Here is a 12,034-nt window from a genome sequence, read left to right on the forward strand (position 1 = left end):
TTTTTATATTCGTCGAATCAAGGAATATATTTCACTTCTTCTACACGCAAATCTTTACAATTTATTTTTTAAACTGAAATAATCGTTTCATCTAAAAATCAAACTGCGTGAGAAATCATTAAATTATTTGCATTTTCTTCCAACACTGACATTGAAATAAGATTAGATGCTAAATTACAACTTGTGACTAATCGCCTTGACGTGGAATTGCGTTCGGAGAAGCGAGATATTTGAGACAAAACCAGCGTAAAAAAGTTCATGTTGTGATAATAAATTCCGTATTTGTCCGTATATGTATGTTTTGTGCCGCGAAAGCTGATCGCGGCTAAAAATAACACTCAGCATATTCAAATTACTAAAGCTAATTTTTTTAATTCTAAACTGTTCTAATTAATGCAAAATTATTCAAGCCTGTTTCTAAGGAAATTTGATTTTCACAGTTTGAAGCTAAAAATTTTACCTTCCAATCTTTATGGAAATTAATGATATAAAGGACGTTTTGGGGAAACTTCCCAATTGACAAACTGTTACACCAGTGTCGAGCGTTTTTTTGGAAATTAGCGTCGCCCCGCAAAAGTCGTGAACTTCGTGCAAGTCCGAGAGGAAAATGAGACACTTGCGTTGCGTGCCAAGGAAATTGTCCAATGTCCGCATTTTTAAGGAAGAAATCGATTATTTCACCACATATTTAGAATTAAAAAATGATTTTGCCCATCCCTAGCTATGAGTAGTGAAATAAAAAATGCACATACTTTTCAACATAAAAATTTTATTTCAACATTTTGCGGGGGATTTTTTACAACATGGCAATGTACTTTCGATTGTCTTGGATTGAAAAGTCCCACATGCCTGGGTTGCAGTAGTCCCAGTTTCCGTGCTCGTCAACCCAACACCAAGCGTAGTCGGTTCTTGCAAATTTTCCGCACAACGAGTAGCAAACGGGAATCTCGTTGCTGCCAGTCATTTCGGTGAAGTACAGCGGCACGTAATTTGGTTTCTCGGAGCAAGGGCTTTCTACAGGACTGTCGGGAGATGTGAAGCACGTTGGAACATTAGCCTTAAATCATGCACACAGAATATATATTTATTATCAAAATTAAACACTACAAGTTCATAAAACAAGGGATACTTTTTTTAACACTTTTTTTTTTAAATTGATGATTTTTTTGTATTATAATTAAAAAAAATTATTTTCCATTAAAACTACAACCCCTTGCCACATGTTTTCTAAATTTGCAACAAATTTTTGATAGAAAAGTTTATATCATGACAAAATAAAAATAAAAATTTGCTTAAAAAAAACATACATGTTTCCTGGTGCAAGGTGTGAAACAGAGGTCATTGCCATCACTTGCAAAGGGAAAGGTGCCACTGGATCTGTCAATCAACGCCAGCACTGGCAAAATCATCCACAACAGAGCTTTCATCTTGAGAGTTGAGTATAGAACTAAAATCGGTGTAGAGCTTTTTGACCCTATTCATGCGCAAAAAACGTGGCTATATAATCGTAAAATGGATGATAAATTTCGCATTCATGACGTCAGACATCGTGAGGTCAAATATTGCATTATCAATAAAAAGGTCAAAGTTCTTTGGCACTGTTAAAAAAATAGTAATACACTCTGCCAGCCACATATTTGCTAACAATTTAATTGAAAGTGTTGAAAAATAGCTTGAACGATTTTTTCGTAGTATTTTTCCATTGATCTTATTGAAAATATGGACAAAAATAATCAGGCAGTTTCTGAGATATGGTGAAATATCCCAGAAGAACCAATGTACAAATTTATTTCTCGCGATCAATCTAAGCTTGAAGGTATTTTCTTAATGGGAATGTCATTAATATTTATTCTTCTCGATCAATACAAAGATTTTTAATTTGAGAAAAAAGACATCTAGTTGTAATGATAAATGTATACAAAAAGTACACATTTAATTGTTGTAAAGTTTGTAAAAATAATTTATTTTATAAATCTAAGGTTGATTTTTGCCACATCAAAATGTAAAAAGGAAGTAAATTGAATACTGCAAAAATAGTAATGGAGTTATAGAATTTTTGTTTCAATTATCTGATAGCCTTCGCGGTGACCTCTCAAATCTCAAAGTCAGCACTGGGCGTTTGCAAAAAAAAAGGCAGACGTCATTTGATCACGATGGCGGGCAGCGGCGCTTCAATCAGTCTTGCTCTCCTTGCTCTATTATTGGCGAATTCAGTGCAACATGAACACAACCAAATGCAGGTAAAAAATTACTTCTAGACTGAAAAACCTAATAGAGAGTTAGAAATAATTTTCAACTGCCTTAAACATGTCAGTGATGGTAACAGACAAAGCTGGAAACTTTGGTAAGGCAGTTAAATATTAAAAAAAATTGATTTAAAAAAAGAGGAATTTTTCATTTAGGGCCGCTGTAGATTTTTTTTTTGTAAAAAAAAAATTTCAAATTTTACATATTTTTATATCGTTACTGTCGCGGAAAATAGTCTGCTCTCGGGTGGGGCCCCACCCGTCTATCGCATCGTTTCTTATGGGAAAGTTGTGGGGGGGGGGGGGGTGGATCGGACAATATTTTCCGTGACAGTGGCCAATATGTTCTAGATTTTTTCATTATTTTAATTTTTTTTTTAACAGAAAACAAAAAATAAAACCAAAATCTTCTGAAATTTTGGCATTGCGCATTATGTCATTGTATTTTTTACACTATTTTTCTGCTGTAATCAAATAAAAAAAAATGAAACTTTTGGAAACCACTGGTTTTTGGCAGCCAATAATAAATTGTGTGAAAATGGTGAGATTATTTGTACATAAATTTTCCATTCAACAGACTGCGTACGTCACAGACACCGGAGAAATGTGCATTACAGCGTGCGCCTGGCTGTCAAGTTATTATTATTGCTGGAAAGGCTGGGGCAGTTCGAAGGGTGGATATTGCACACCGAGTGGTGAAAGTAAGGTTCAGCTGCCCATTTCGCAGAGAAAAGGCCGAAAGCAAAAACCCTGCACTGGCCTTTGCACTCGAGTCGACTCGGCCTACAACTGGTGCTTCACGGGCGACGCCGGCGAGAACAACTACTGCACCCCCGACCCCATCCCCCTGGGCACCTTGAACAAGATTCACGAGTAAGTGCAGCGGCGACAAATATAAACATGTACCATTGTACGAAAATGACGAGATATTAATTAATTTGTAGCAAAATGAGAAGTTATCCCACGTGCAACGAGCGAAAAAAACGAGGTTTTGGGGAAGGGATCATGAGGAACTTTGGAGTTGGAGATGTTATCGATACTTTGAGAGCGCTGTTGCCTGGCGGCGTTCGTGTGAGATCAATTTTAATTTATCTAACTGCGCTTTAATCATCCTCATCTTGTTATAAAATTGTCAGTTTTTTGTTTAGCCAAGAACACATGTGTTGGCAAAGTCACCGATTTTCATGAAATTTAGTATTATGGTATATGCGCCCTACAATTATATAGAGTAATTAAATTTTTAGCCCTATCGTTAACAGGAGCTGAAATATTTTTGATTTTTGAAAACAAATTTGTCAAGATAAAAAAAAAACAAATTTGAGCCCCTGTAAAATAGGCAACTTTAAGGATTATTAAACTCTTTAACTGTTTTTGTTATGGGACACACCTAAAGGAACCGACATGCTAATTTTCAACAAATCCATTGACGCTTGCCAAGAAAGGGGTTGAAATGTAAAAAAATGTCAAAAAAGTTTAGAGTTATGACACATGGTCTTATAACAATCGTGTGCCTATGCTACAAAATTAAAAAAAGCGTTAATTTTCAGCACGTGTCAAGTGTGGACAACCCAATCATTGAGTACCTGGTGTGGCCTGCGCCGCCCGTCGCCAACATGGAAGACAACGTGCCGCTCACCTACTTCATCCGGGCTCGAATCACGCCGCGCCACAGAGCTCGACGCGAACCCATCCCGTCCATGATCAACCGTCGCATGACCAACATGAACGCGGAGGTGGGCGACGAACGTGGCCACTTGCTGGCCGCCTCCCTCGGCGGCCCCACCGTCGACTTCAACTTTGCGCCGCAGTCGAGGCTCGTCAACAGAAATGCGGGCGATGGTTTATCGTGTTGGTTCGCGCTCGAGCAGGAAATTCGAAGCTTTTTGGACGGCAACCCCAACAGTTACGTCGACTGGAACCTGACCATCTCCTACGGGAACCTCAGAGTCACTCGACGACCGACTGCCTTCAGCATCAGAACTCGATTTTACAACAACGGCGTGATGGTGCGAGAGTCTGGAGACATGGTTTTCGACAACAACGGCGGCAATCCCATGTGAAATTTTATACAATTTTATTTTTTGAATTACAGAAGAGTTGAATTGACTCGTGCAAAAATCATGTTATCATTTATAAAATTGAAGTAAACAGAAAATAAATTTTTCGGGGTATTTCTTGCTGTTTTTGTATGTAATGAAAGCCTTGTTAACAATTTTTTTTTTAGTCAAAATAAGTGTTGACAACGGAATAGCCAATTTTGCAGATGTTCAAAATTGGGGCTTGAAAAACTGATTGACAAAAATATTTGAAAAAAAAAGAAACTTGGAACTATATTCAAATATGAATATATTTTAGCGCTCACATCCCGCACTACGCAAGATTTAAGCATAGCAGCCCTACGCACGAGATGATATACTGTCGTGACTGGTCGTGACACTCGGCCACTGAGCGCCACGACAGAGAGATTTGATTGAAGCGCGTGGCGCACACACGGGTATGTTTGCCGGCCGGTGGCTCGCGAGCGTCTCCTCCTCCTCTTCCTCTTGCTGCTAGCTGTCGTTCAGGGTGCCACCTTCAGGGCGCGAAAAGTAATTGCTCTGTGAGGGAACCCAAAAGGCGGCAATGGCTTAACAATCATGTCCCGCAATCTCCGCCCCGCAACATATAAATCTTAAAATAAAAGTGTTTTTTCCTAAGTAAATATATATTGCAATAAAAATTTATTTCAATGAAAAAAGAAAATTTATTATAATAATATTGGATATTTTTGTTCCAAATAATGAGAACTTGTTTTAGAAAGAAGAATTTTCAATTGGTATGATAAAAATGTGTGCAATTGGAAATGATTTGAATTGGGATTAAATGTGTTGAATTAAAGTGAATTATTAATAAAACGGCTCGCTTTGTGCGTGTGATTTTTGTGTGTGGGATATGCTTGCAGTTGCAATGCAGGTTGACACACATTAGTGCTTCGAGTTGATCATGGATGCCTCACCACTCTATTTTTTGTCAACGCTTTGACGCAGCAGACGAGTTGGACCACCAGGCAGATCAGCCCTTGAATTGTCTCTGGTGTGAGAGAAATAAAAATATTCACGCCGAGTACAACTTGACATTTTATTTCCACACAGACCAGATGCAGGGAACATCACATCAACAAAAAGAGAGTAATATTAATTAATTGTCCTCAGTTGTTTGCGAGAAACAACAAAAGTGTCATTGCTAAACATTCAAAAATTAATCAAGTATCGTAAATATATAAAATCTGTTGCGTAAGAAGGACTCGGTGACATCTACAAGTTGCAAATAATATATGTAGCGCGTCCCACATTCAGTCTGTTCAATCCTGTACAAAAATATTCCTTCTTTTTGCTCCGCTCGAAAAAAATACAAAAAACAAATATATATATATAAGTTGGATTTGCTTAAAAGATAGAATGGGGGTGGATAACAAATAAAACGTCCAGTATATAAGTAAAAAGAGATTAAAAACATGTCTGACGTTGCTGGTTGAGCAACAAAGTGGAAATCATTGCAAATTGGCACCGACTCCTTTTTCCACTTGATTGAAATTTTTTTCCTTGTTGGCCAAAAATCAGTCCAAGAGCCAATCCAGGGACGGTTTGGATAATATCGATTGACAGTCTGCTCAAAGGTCGTCGTCTCCGATTCCGTCGAACGCGTCGTTCTCGACGAAAGGGTTCGCAGGGGTCGACGGACTGTTGGGCCCCTTCAGGGACATCCCAGACAGTCTCCCGGAGAGGCGTTTTATCGAAGACCGGCCCTCGTCGTGTCTGCCAACAGTCGAGTCTTGCGACCGCACGCTCACCTCCTGCAATCAGACACAAAAGTTAATTCACATTTTTTTTCTCTTTCGGATCCAAAATTCAACCCACGGAAATTGCGTCGCTGGACACGGAGCGGATGACCGGCCTGATCCGGTGGAAGGTGCCGTCGCGGCGCATGAAGGACCACGGCCGGTTCGGCGCTTTCGGCGTCGACGGACTGCCCTTCTTGGCCAGCAGCTCGGCCACCATGGCTTGCAGACAGGCCGACATCAGGATCGCCTGTTCGCTCACAACAGTGATCCACTGCAATCTGATTCTTTGATTAGCAACAAAATTTACTTCAAATGAATTGAAACTCACCGATCCTTGGCCATCAAGTATTCAAAGGAAAGCTCGAGTCTGGGCCCAGGACTAACGCAGTTGTCCAGAGCCTCACTTACTTCATCAGCCTGGACAAGAAAATTACAAATATATCAGAAGACGGAGATGATAATTTTTTTTTAAATAGTTAAAAAAATAACACTCATTTTTTTTTTTTTTTTTTTTTTAAAGACCATTTTCAGCTAATTTAGAGTCAATATTAAAAACAAAAAAAACTTCATAAAAATAAAAATGATTATTTCAAAAACGTAAAATGAATAATTTGGCAATCTTTGATTTTAGTCATGTTGCCTGATTTCAAAGGGCATAAGACTTTATATTTTGACCTTTTGCCAGGATCAATGACCTTTGACCTAGTAATTTGGTGATAGTTCAGAAAAGATTCCTTGGTTCATTAGCTCCAATCACCCGCCGAGATAATTAAAAAATCTTTATCCAAATTAATTTGGCAGCAGTTTTCGTAAACCCTTATTTATTTCCGGCGGCCATATTGGAATTTGAAAAAAAAAAAATTAGATACCATTTTTTGCAGAAATCAATCAATTTAGATTTTCAAGTATTCAGAAAAATTAGTGTGAAAAATTTTTAATTTTTCGAGCTTGAATTTAACTTTTCTCAAAATTCTAAAGGTTTTTGGATAATTATCTAAAATATTAATAATTATAAAAAAAGGTGGTTCCATTTTTTTCAAATGAATAATATTCTAATTTGGGCGCTCACATGGAGAGTGGTGATTCTCCAGCACCGCATTCTCGTCACTCTGAAGCTGCCTTCGCTGACCGACTCGGAAGAGTCGGACGAAGAAGAACTGGACGAAGCGTCCGGCGACTGCAGGCGCACCCGGAAGTTGAGCTCCTTGTTCCCCGCAGCAATGAGCACCCTGGTCCCCTTGTGCGGGTAGTCGCACCAGCACTCGCCGAATTGCACAAAGCCGTAGTACTTCAACCCCTTGGCCACTTCCAGGTACTGCAACAAAAGAAGTCAATTAAAATTTAAAAACAACTAAAGTTATTTTGATTACCTCTCTTTTCTCGCCTCTGGACTGGAGCGACGAGAGTTTGTTCCGGACGTCCTTAGTGGTTAAAATCCAGCCCCGCTCCACCTCCCAAATGGCCTGAGTGTACAGCAAGTTGAGCGCCACCCTGTCCTCGGCCAGCATCGTCTCCACAGACAGATCCCAAAAACTACAAATGCGGAGAAAATGACACAAAAATCCAAATTATTTTTGAGCTTTTCCTCACTTCTTCCTGAGGACAACGCGGTGAAGACCGGGTAAACTTTTCAATGATATGTACGGAGATTCGTAATTTTCCAGTTTTTTGATCACTGAAATGGTAATTTGTATTAAAAAAAAATTCATAATTTGATCCAAAATGGTACCAGTAATTTCACCGCTGCCGTCATCGTCTTTCCTAATTAAAAACAAGGAGAAAAACTTGACAAACTCTGGTGCTAGGTGCAATTTTTGGCTCAAATTCTGCAAGAAATCATTCATTAATTCTCAAATAGATTTTTTATTTCAAAACAAAATCTCACTTCCAACACTTCGTCTGAAGGGTCCGAGGTGATGACCTCCAAACTGATTTTCTGGCCGCTCATCAGGTGCACGTCCAGGGTGACCGGAGCGCTCGTCTCTTTGCTGCTCTCGAGCTGGGCCGAAAGCAGGAAGCCTTTGAAGAGGTCGCTGCTGGCCACGCGCGGGTCTTGGCTCGCTGCTGGCAAATCTCGTCGATTAAGGACAATTCTTACTAATTAAATGGTCCATACCTGTCTGCAGATACTTCTCCAGCATCAACCGCCGCTCGTCCAGCTGACCTTGGGACAGCGGGAGTAGTTTCTTGGGCGGAAACGGGGGCAGCGAGTGCGGCTGCTCGAGCTCCCTCTTGAGCTGCTCGTGCAGACACAGGAGTTGCCGGTAGCGCACGCTGCAGTGGTACGTGCCATTGATGTGCACGTTGAAGCCCTGCGACATGTAAAATTGCAATTTTCGAAACGAACAACACGAAAGGGTCAAAAGCCTCACCACGAAAACAGAGCCTCCCGAGTTGGTGAACTCGACCGTGTCCGGAATCGCGAAGTGCATGTTTGCGGTACCAGATCACACCATGGTGACACTCGTTAACCGATACAGGTGCACGCAATCGCGCTCATTATATTCTTTTCGGGTCAATAATCAACGCGAAATCAAAATTGTTTTATTACGTCGACGAGATGAGCAGTAAGTGAATGGAGAAAGGGGGCGTGGCAGGCTGATTCTGAAATCCACGTCGCTCATTGGTCGTCTCGGCCGATCTGAAAATGACGGACCAATCAAATCACGAGTTGAGTGAAAGCGACGATACCGGTTTACAAATGACTCCAACAACCGGTTTTCATCAAAGCGATTTTGTTTAAAACCGGTAATTGGAAGTGAAAAACCGCATCTGAGCACACCGGTCGCCCATATTTGCATGTTTTCGCTTGTTCGGTTCTGATTGAACGCAGGTTTGCGTGCATTCCTGCAAACAGATTCTGAATATTTCTCGAGTTTGAGATTTAAGGTTGACGATGGCGTACCAGACGCGGAACAGAGGTCGCCCCACCGCAGGTATAACGCACGCGAGCAGAGAACGCTCAAGACGCTGGCACGGCATTTTGAGGGTTATCGATCGCTGCGATGTCCAGAAACGTGAAGAACAACCTTAAATGTCTGAAATTCCGTCACTTTCCAGCGCAACTGATGATGCAGCAGCAGCAGCCGGCGACGGCGGCGCCGACGCAGCTGGCCGTGCAGCCGCAGATCGTGTTCAGCCAGAAGGAAGAGGCGCCGGAAATTGACGCCGTAAGTCGAGTCCCGGCCCACGCCAGCCACGCGGTCTGTGGGGCCTCGGGCCCTTGAGAGGTCCGAGGAGCCAGAGACCCTCGCCGCCCCCCGTCTAAGACTTCACGCCTGATTGGCATGGTTCAAGAAAGACACCGGAACGCTTGCCAAGCACCAATTTTCGTTTCGTTCCTTTTACTTTTGCTAGTATTTTTTTTCCTCTCCCCCTTTTTAGCCATCAAAGGCAAAAAATTTAATTTTGCGGAAACAATTTTTGGTGGCAATTGGCTTGGATTCTTGGTGGCCGCTCTCGGGACGAGACCATGGCATTCACTGCTGCTGTCGGCCTCTCGATCTCTCTGTCACTTTTCCTAATCGCCTTGTTTTCCGCCGCCCCCGTCTTCCAGGGTTGATTGCGTACGATGTGCAGGGGTTGTTCTCGTGCCTGCCTCCCTCGCGCGCGAGCGACGCTTCATTCTGAACCCGAGCAAAATATATTTTGGATATTTTGGTCTGGTGAAGAATGAGCAGCGCTCGCGGCGGCCACCCTCAACGAGGTGGGGGGAGTGCGGGGGCGCACCCCTTGTATACTGAAAAATCACTCCCCGGCCTGACGGCAATTGCAGAAAATGGACCAGGACGACGAGTACGAAGACCTGCTCGAGCCCGACGAACCCGGCGGCGTCAAGGCCAAGAAGTGGATGCTCAAGAAGAAGGACCCGCTTTGTAAGAATTTCAAAATTTCCTCTATTAATCGTGTTCCTCGTCGGGTGACAAACGGACTAATCGCTTCCAATTCCAGTCAAAGTTAGTAAGAAGGTGCGGCGCAAGAGGATGAACGCCCGGCTGCGCAGACTGCTGCAGCCCAAGAACGCCATCATGGTCCTCAACGAGATGAGCGAGTCGGTCAAGTTCACATTCCACGATCCTATAAACCCTGCCAGCACCCTTTTCGCCGTTACCGTCGAGGTTCGAAATTTGCACTATCTGCTTCTAATAAAAAAAGTGACAGCTCAAAGTTCAAATTCAAGTTTGGCCATTTTACAGTGGAATGAATGCGATTCTGATTTGAAGATAAAAACATTGATTTATCCTTCAAAACATCATAATTTTGGATATACTTGATAAGAACTTATTTAAATAATAAAAAATTAAATTAAATTAATGATTGGAATAATAAAAGTACTTTAATTTCAATTTTTTGAATAATAAATTGGATTTTATTTAAATAACTTATTTAAATAATAAAAAAATTGAATTTATATTAAATAAATGCTTTGGATAAAAAAATATCAAATTAAGTAACTGATTTTAATATGAATTAAAAATTTTAATTAAATTACATTTGAATAAAATAAAAATTACAATTTTGCTTACAAAATTTGAGAATTTTATACTTATTGAAACCTGTTTCTTTGAAGGTTGACGGACACGTCTTCACAGGACAAGGACTGTCGAAACCAGCTGCAAAACAGGCCGCCGCCGAGAATGCCCTGCGCAACCTCTTGATGGAAAAAATGGCGCAAAGTGAGTCCGGCGCTGGAGAAAGTGAAGAGATGAACATCAAAGAGGAGGAGAACAAGGTACGTTTCAACCTTCATTGGTTATAAAAAAATCAATTGAAAAAAATGAATCAGGCCAACATATCGGACGTTCCTCCCGGCGAAGAGCCTCCGCTGCTGGACCAGGAAGGCCGTCCGGTCAACGGACAACCTCCGCAGCCGGAAGACGACGTTCCGTGGGGCAGTCTAGCTTCGTTTGCGTTGTATAAACTGTTTAACGAATGGCAAAGCCAAGGCGTGAATGTCAATTTCAAGCCAGCATCAAAACCGGCAGCTGGACAAACAGAGGTTTGTTTGGACTTGGGAATCATTGCTAATTATTTTTCATTGTTATTAATAAATAATGCTTTGAAATAGTTAATTATATTTATTGGAAAAAACTAACATTATTTTTATAATTTTGGTGGAGATTTAATCTCCAGGATGTAAAGACAAGTTAAAATATTCAGTACTTTTGATTTCTTTAATAAACTTTTTTCCCTCAAAATTGGCCTGGCTAAAATTTTTAAATCATTTATTTTAAATTAAACTAAACCAAATTCTGCAATGGATCCCAATTTTGGGGAATAATTTTAAATAATTATATTAAATCAAAACAAAAAGCTTCAAAATTAATTTTGATCTTTGATTATTCCAGACTCGAGCGGCCCCTGCGCCAATGAAAAAGTTGCCTGACAACCCTACAGACAGGCATCCTGTCATGCTGTTGAACCAGCTGCGTCCGAATGCAGTTTTCGAAGACGCTGGATCTCAGGGCGTCCCTCCCAACATCATGTTCACCGTGTCCGTCACGGTCGACAGTGCTTCTTACCAAGGCATTGGTCAGTACTTTTCCCTCTGGTCCCTCAACTTGGGCGTAATTTTTTTCAATTCACAGGCAAGAACAAAAAGGACGCCAAAAAAGAGGCTGCCAAGCAAGCCCTGGCCACAATTTTTGATGTGCACTACGACAACTAATGCCGCAGCTCTTGCGGCCAACTATTGTTTTATTTTGTAACAAATTTACTGAAATCTCGATGTGTATTCAATCAGCGGTGTTTTTAGAAGAAGCGTAAAATAATATTAAAGAGTAGTTTTTAGCTCTACTGCTGAAGAATTGCAAGTGGAAATAAATTAAGTGGTTTGAAAATCACGTCCGCAAAGAATTATGCGAAATATTTACAAATCGGCTCCGCCCTAAAAATTAATATATAAACTTTTACAGAACAAAGGAAGGAACCTTCTTTTTCCTTTCAACTTCAGGTGCAACGGGGCAAT

At 40.9% G+C, this 12,034-nt stretch overlaps 4 protein-coding genes across 5 annotated transcripts; 2 read left to right on the plus strand and 2 right to left on the minus strand.

Moving 5' to 3' along the window:
• Positions 1-755: 755 nt before the first annotated feature.
• LOC132203973 (uncharacterized) lies at positions 756-1,467 on the minus strand. The gene is made up of 2 exons (XM_059632152.1): positions 1,308-1,467; positions 756-1,057 (listed from the first exon to the last, which is right to left on the minus strand). Exons 1-2 carry the CDS (start codon positions 1,425-1,427, stop codon positions 797-799), a joined length of 381 nt encoding a protein of 126 aa, XP_059488135.1. The 5' UTR covers positions 1,428-1,467; the 3' UTR covers positions 756-796.
• A 674-nt stretch (positions 1,468-2,141) lies between these two features.
• LOC132203994 (uncharacterized) lies at positions 2,142-4,417 on the plus strand. The gene is made up of 4 exons (XM_059632187.1): positions 2,142-2,240; positions 2,824-3,119; positions 3,191-3,317; positions 3,794-4,417. Exons 1-4 carry the CDS (start codon positions 2,154-2,156, stop codon positions 4,304-4,306), a joined length of 1,023 nt encoding a protein of 340 aa, XP_059488170.1. The 5' UTR covers positions 2,142-2,153; the 3' UTR covers positions 4,307-4,417.
• A 927-nt stretch (positions 4,418-5,344) lies between these two features.
• LOC132203989 (sorting nexin-17) lies at positions 5,345-8,668 on the minus strand. Of its 2 annotated transcripts, none has more exons than XM_059632181.1 (10): positions 8,439-8,668; positions 8,183-8,378; positions 7,952-8,130; positions 7,796-7,892; positions 7,657-7,741; positions 7,437-7,599; positions 7,136-7,381; positions 6,395-6,483; positions 6,143-6,344; positions 5,345-6,078 (listed from the first exon to the last, which is right to left on the minus strand). In XM_059632181.1, the coding sequence occupies exons 1-10, from the start codon at positions 8,496-8,498 to the stop codon at positions 5,896-5,898; spliced, it is 1,500 nt and encodes a 499-aa protein (XP_059488164.1). In that variant the 5' UTR covers positions 8,499-8,668; the 3' UTR covers positions 5,345-5,895. The 2 variants fall into 2 exon arrangements, with proteins under 2 accessions (XP_059488164.1, XP_059488165.1); XM_059632182.1 differs by having other exon boundaries at positions 7,952-8,127; positions 8,439-8,667.
• Positions 8,669-8,828: 160 nt separating this feature from the next.
• LOC132203993 (double-stranded RNA-specific editase 1-like) lies at positions 8,829-11,920 on the plus strand. Its single transcript, XM_059632186.1, has 8 exons — positions 8,829-9,002; positions 9,127-9,236; positions 9,842-9,941; positions 10,018-10,184; positions 10,637-10,798; positions 10,853-11,065; positions 11,415-11,598; positions 11,655-11,920. The coding sequence occupies exons 1-8, from the start codon at positions 8,963-8,965 to the stop codon at positions 11,732-11,734; spliced, it is 1,056 nt and encodes a 351-aa protein (XP_059488169.1). The 5' UTR covers positions 8,829-8,962; the 3' UTR covers positions 11,735-11,920.
• The last annotated feature ends 114 nt before the right edge of the window (positions 11,921-12,034 follow it).

The sequence above is a fragment of the Neocloeon triangulifer genome, unplaced genomic scaffold (assembly GCF_031216515.1).
Source record: "Neocloeon triangulifer isolate White Clay Creek 2 clone unplaced genomic scaffold, ASM3121651v1 ptg000020l, whole genome shotgun sequence".
NCBI classification, from domain to species: domain Eukaryota; kingdom Metazoa; phylum Arthropoda; class Insecta; order Ephemeroptera; family Baetidae; genus Neocloeon; species Neocloeon triangulifer.

Bases quoted from the DNA above. Each gene is read 5' to 3' on its own strand.
- LOC132203994 (XM_059632187.1), top strand. From the start codon at position 2,154: ATGGCGGGCAGCGGCGCTTCAATCAGTCTTGCTCTCCTTGCTCTATTA. The intron at 2,241-2,823 runs GTAAAAAATTAC...TCCATTCAACAG, and splicing joins ATGAACACAACCAAATGCAG to ACTGCGTACGTCACAGACAC. The intron at 3,120-3,190 runs GTAAGTGCAGCG...ATTAATTTGTAG, and splicing joins ACCTTGAACAAGATTCACGA to CAAAATGAGAAGTTATCCCA.
- LOC132203993 (XM_059632186.1), top strand. From the start codon at position 8,963: ATGGCGTACCAGACGCGGAACAGAGGTCGCCCCACCGCAG. The intron at 11,066-11,414 runs GTTTGTTTGGAC...TGATTATTCCAG, and splicing joins CGGCAGCTGGACAAACAGAG to ACTCGAGCGGCCCCTGCGCC. The intron at 11,599-11,654 runs GTCAGTACTTTT...TTCAATTCACAG, and splicing joins TGCTTCTTACCAAGGCATTG to GCAAGAACAAAAAGGACGCC.
- LOC132203989 (XM_059632181.1), bottom strand. From the start codon at position 8,498: ATGCACTTCGCGATTCCGGACACGGTCGAGTTCACCAACTCGGGAGGC. The intron at 7,893-7,951 runs GTGAGATTTTGT...GATTTCTTGCAG, and splicing joins CTTCAGACGAAGTGTTGGAA to AATTTGAGCCAAAAATTGCA. The intron at 7,742-7,795 runs GTACCATTTTGG...TTACCATTTCAG, and splicing joins CGGCAGCGGTGAAATTACTG to TGATCAAAAAACTGGAAAAT.
- LOC132203973 (XM_059632152.1), bottom strand. From the start codon at position 1,427: ATGAAAGCTCTGTTGTGGATGATTTTGCCAGTGCTGGCGTTGATTGAC. The intron at 1,058-1,307 runs GTATGTTTTTTT...GCATGATTTAAG, and splicing joins CACCTTGCACCAGGAAACAT to GCTAATGTTCCAACGTGCTT.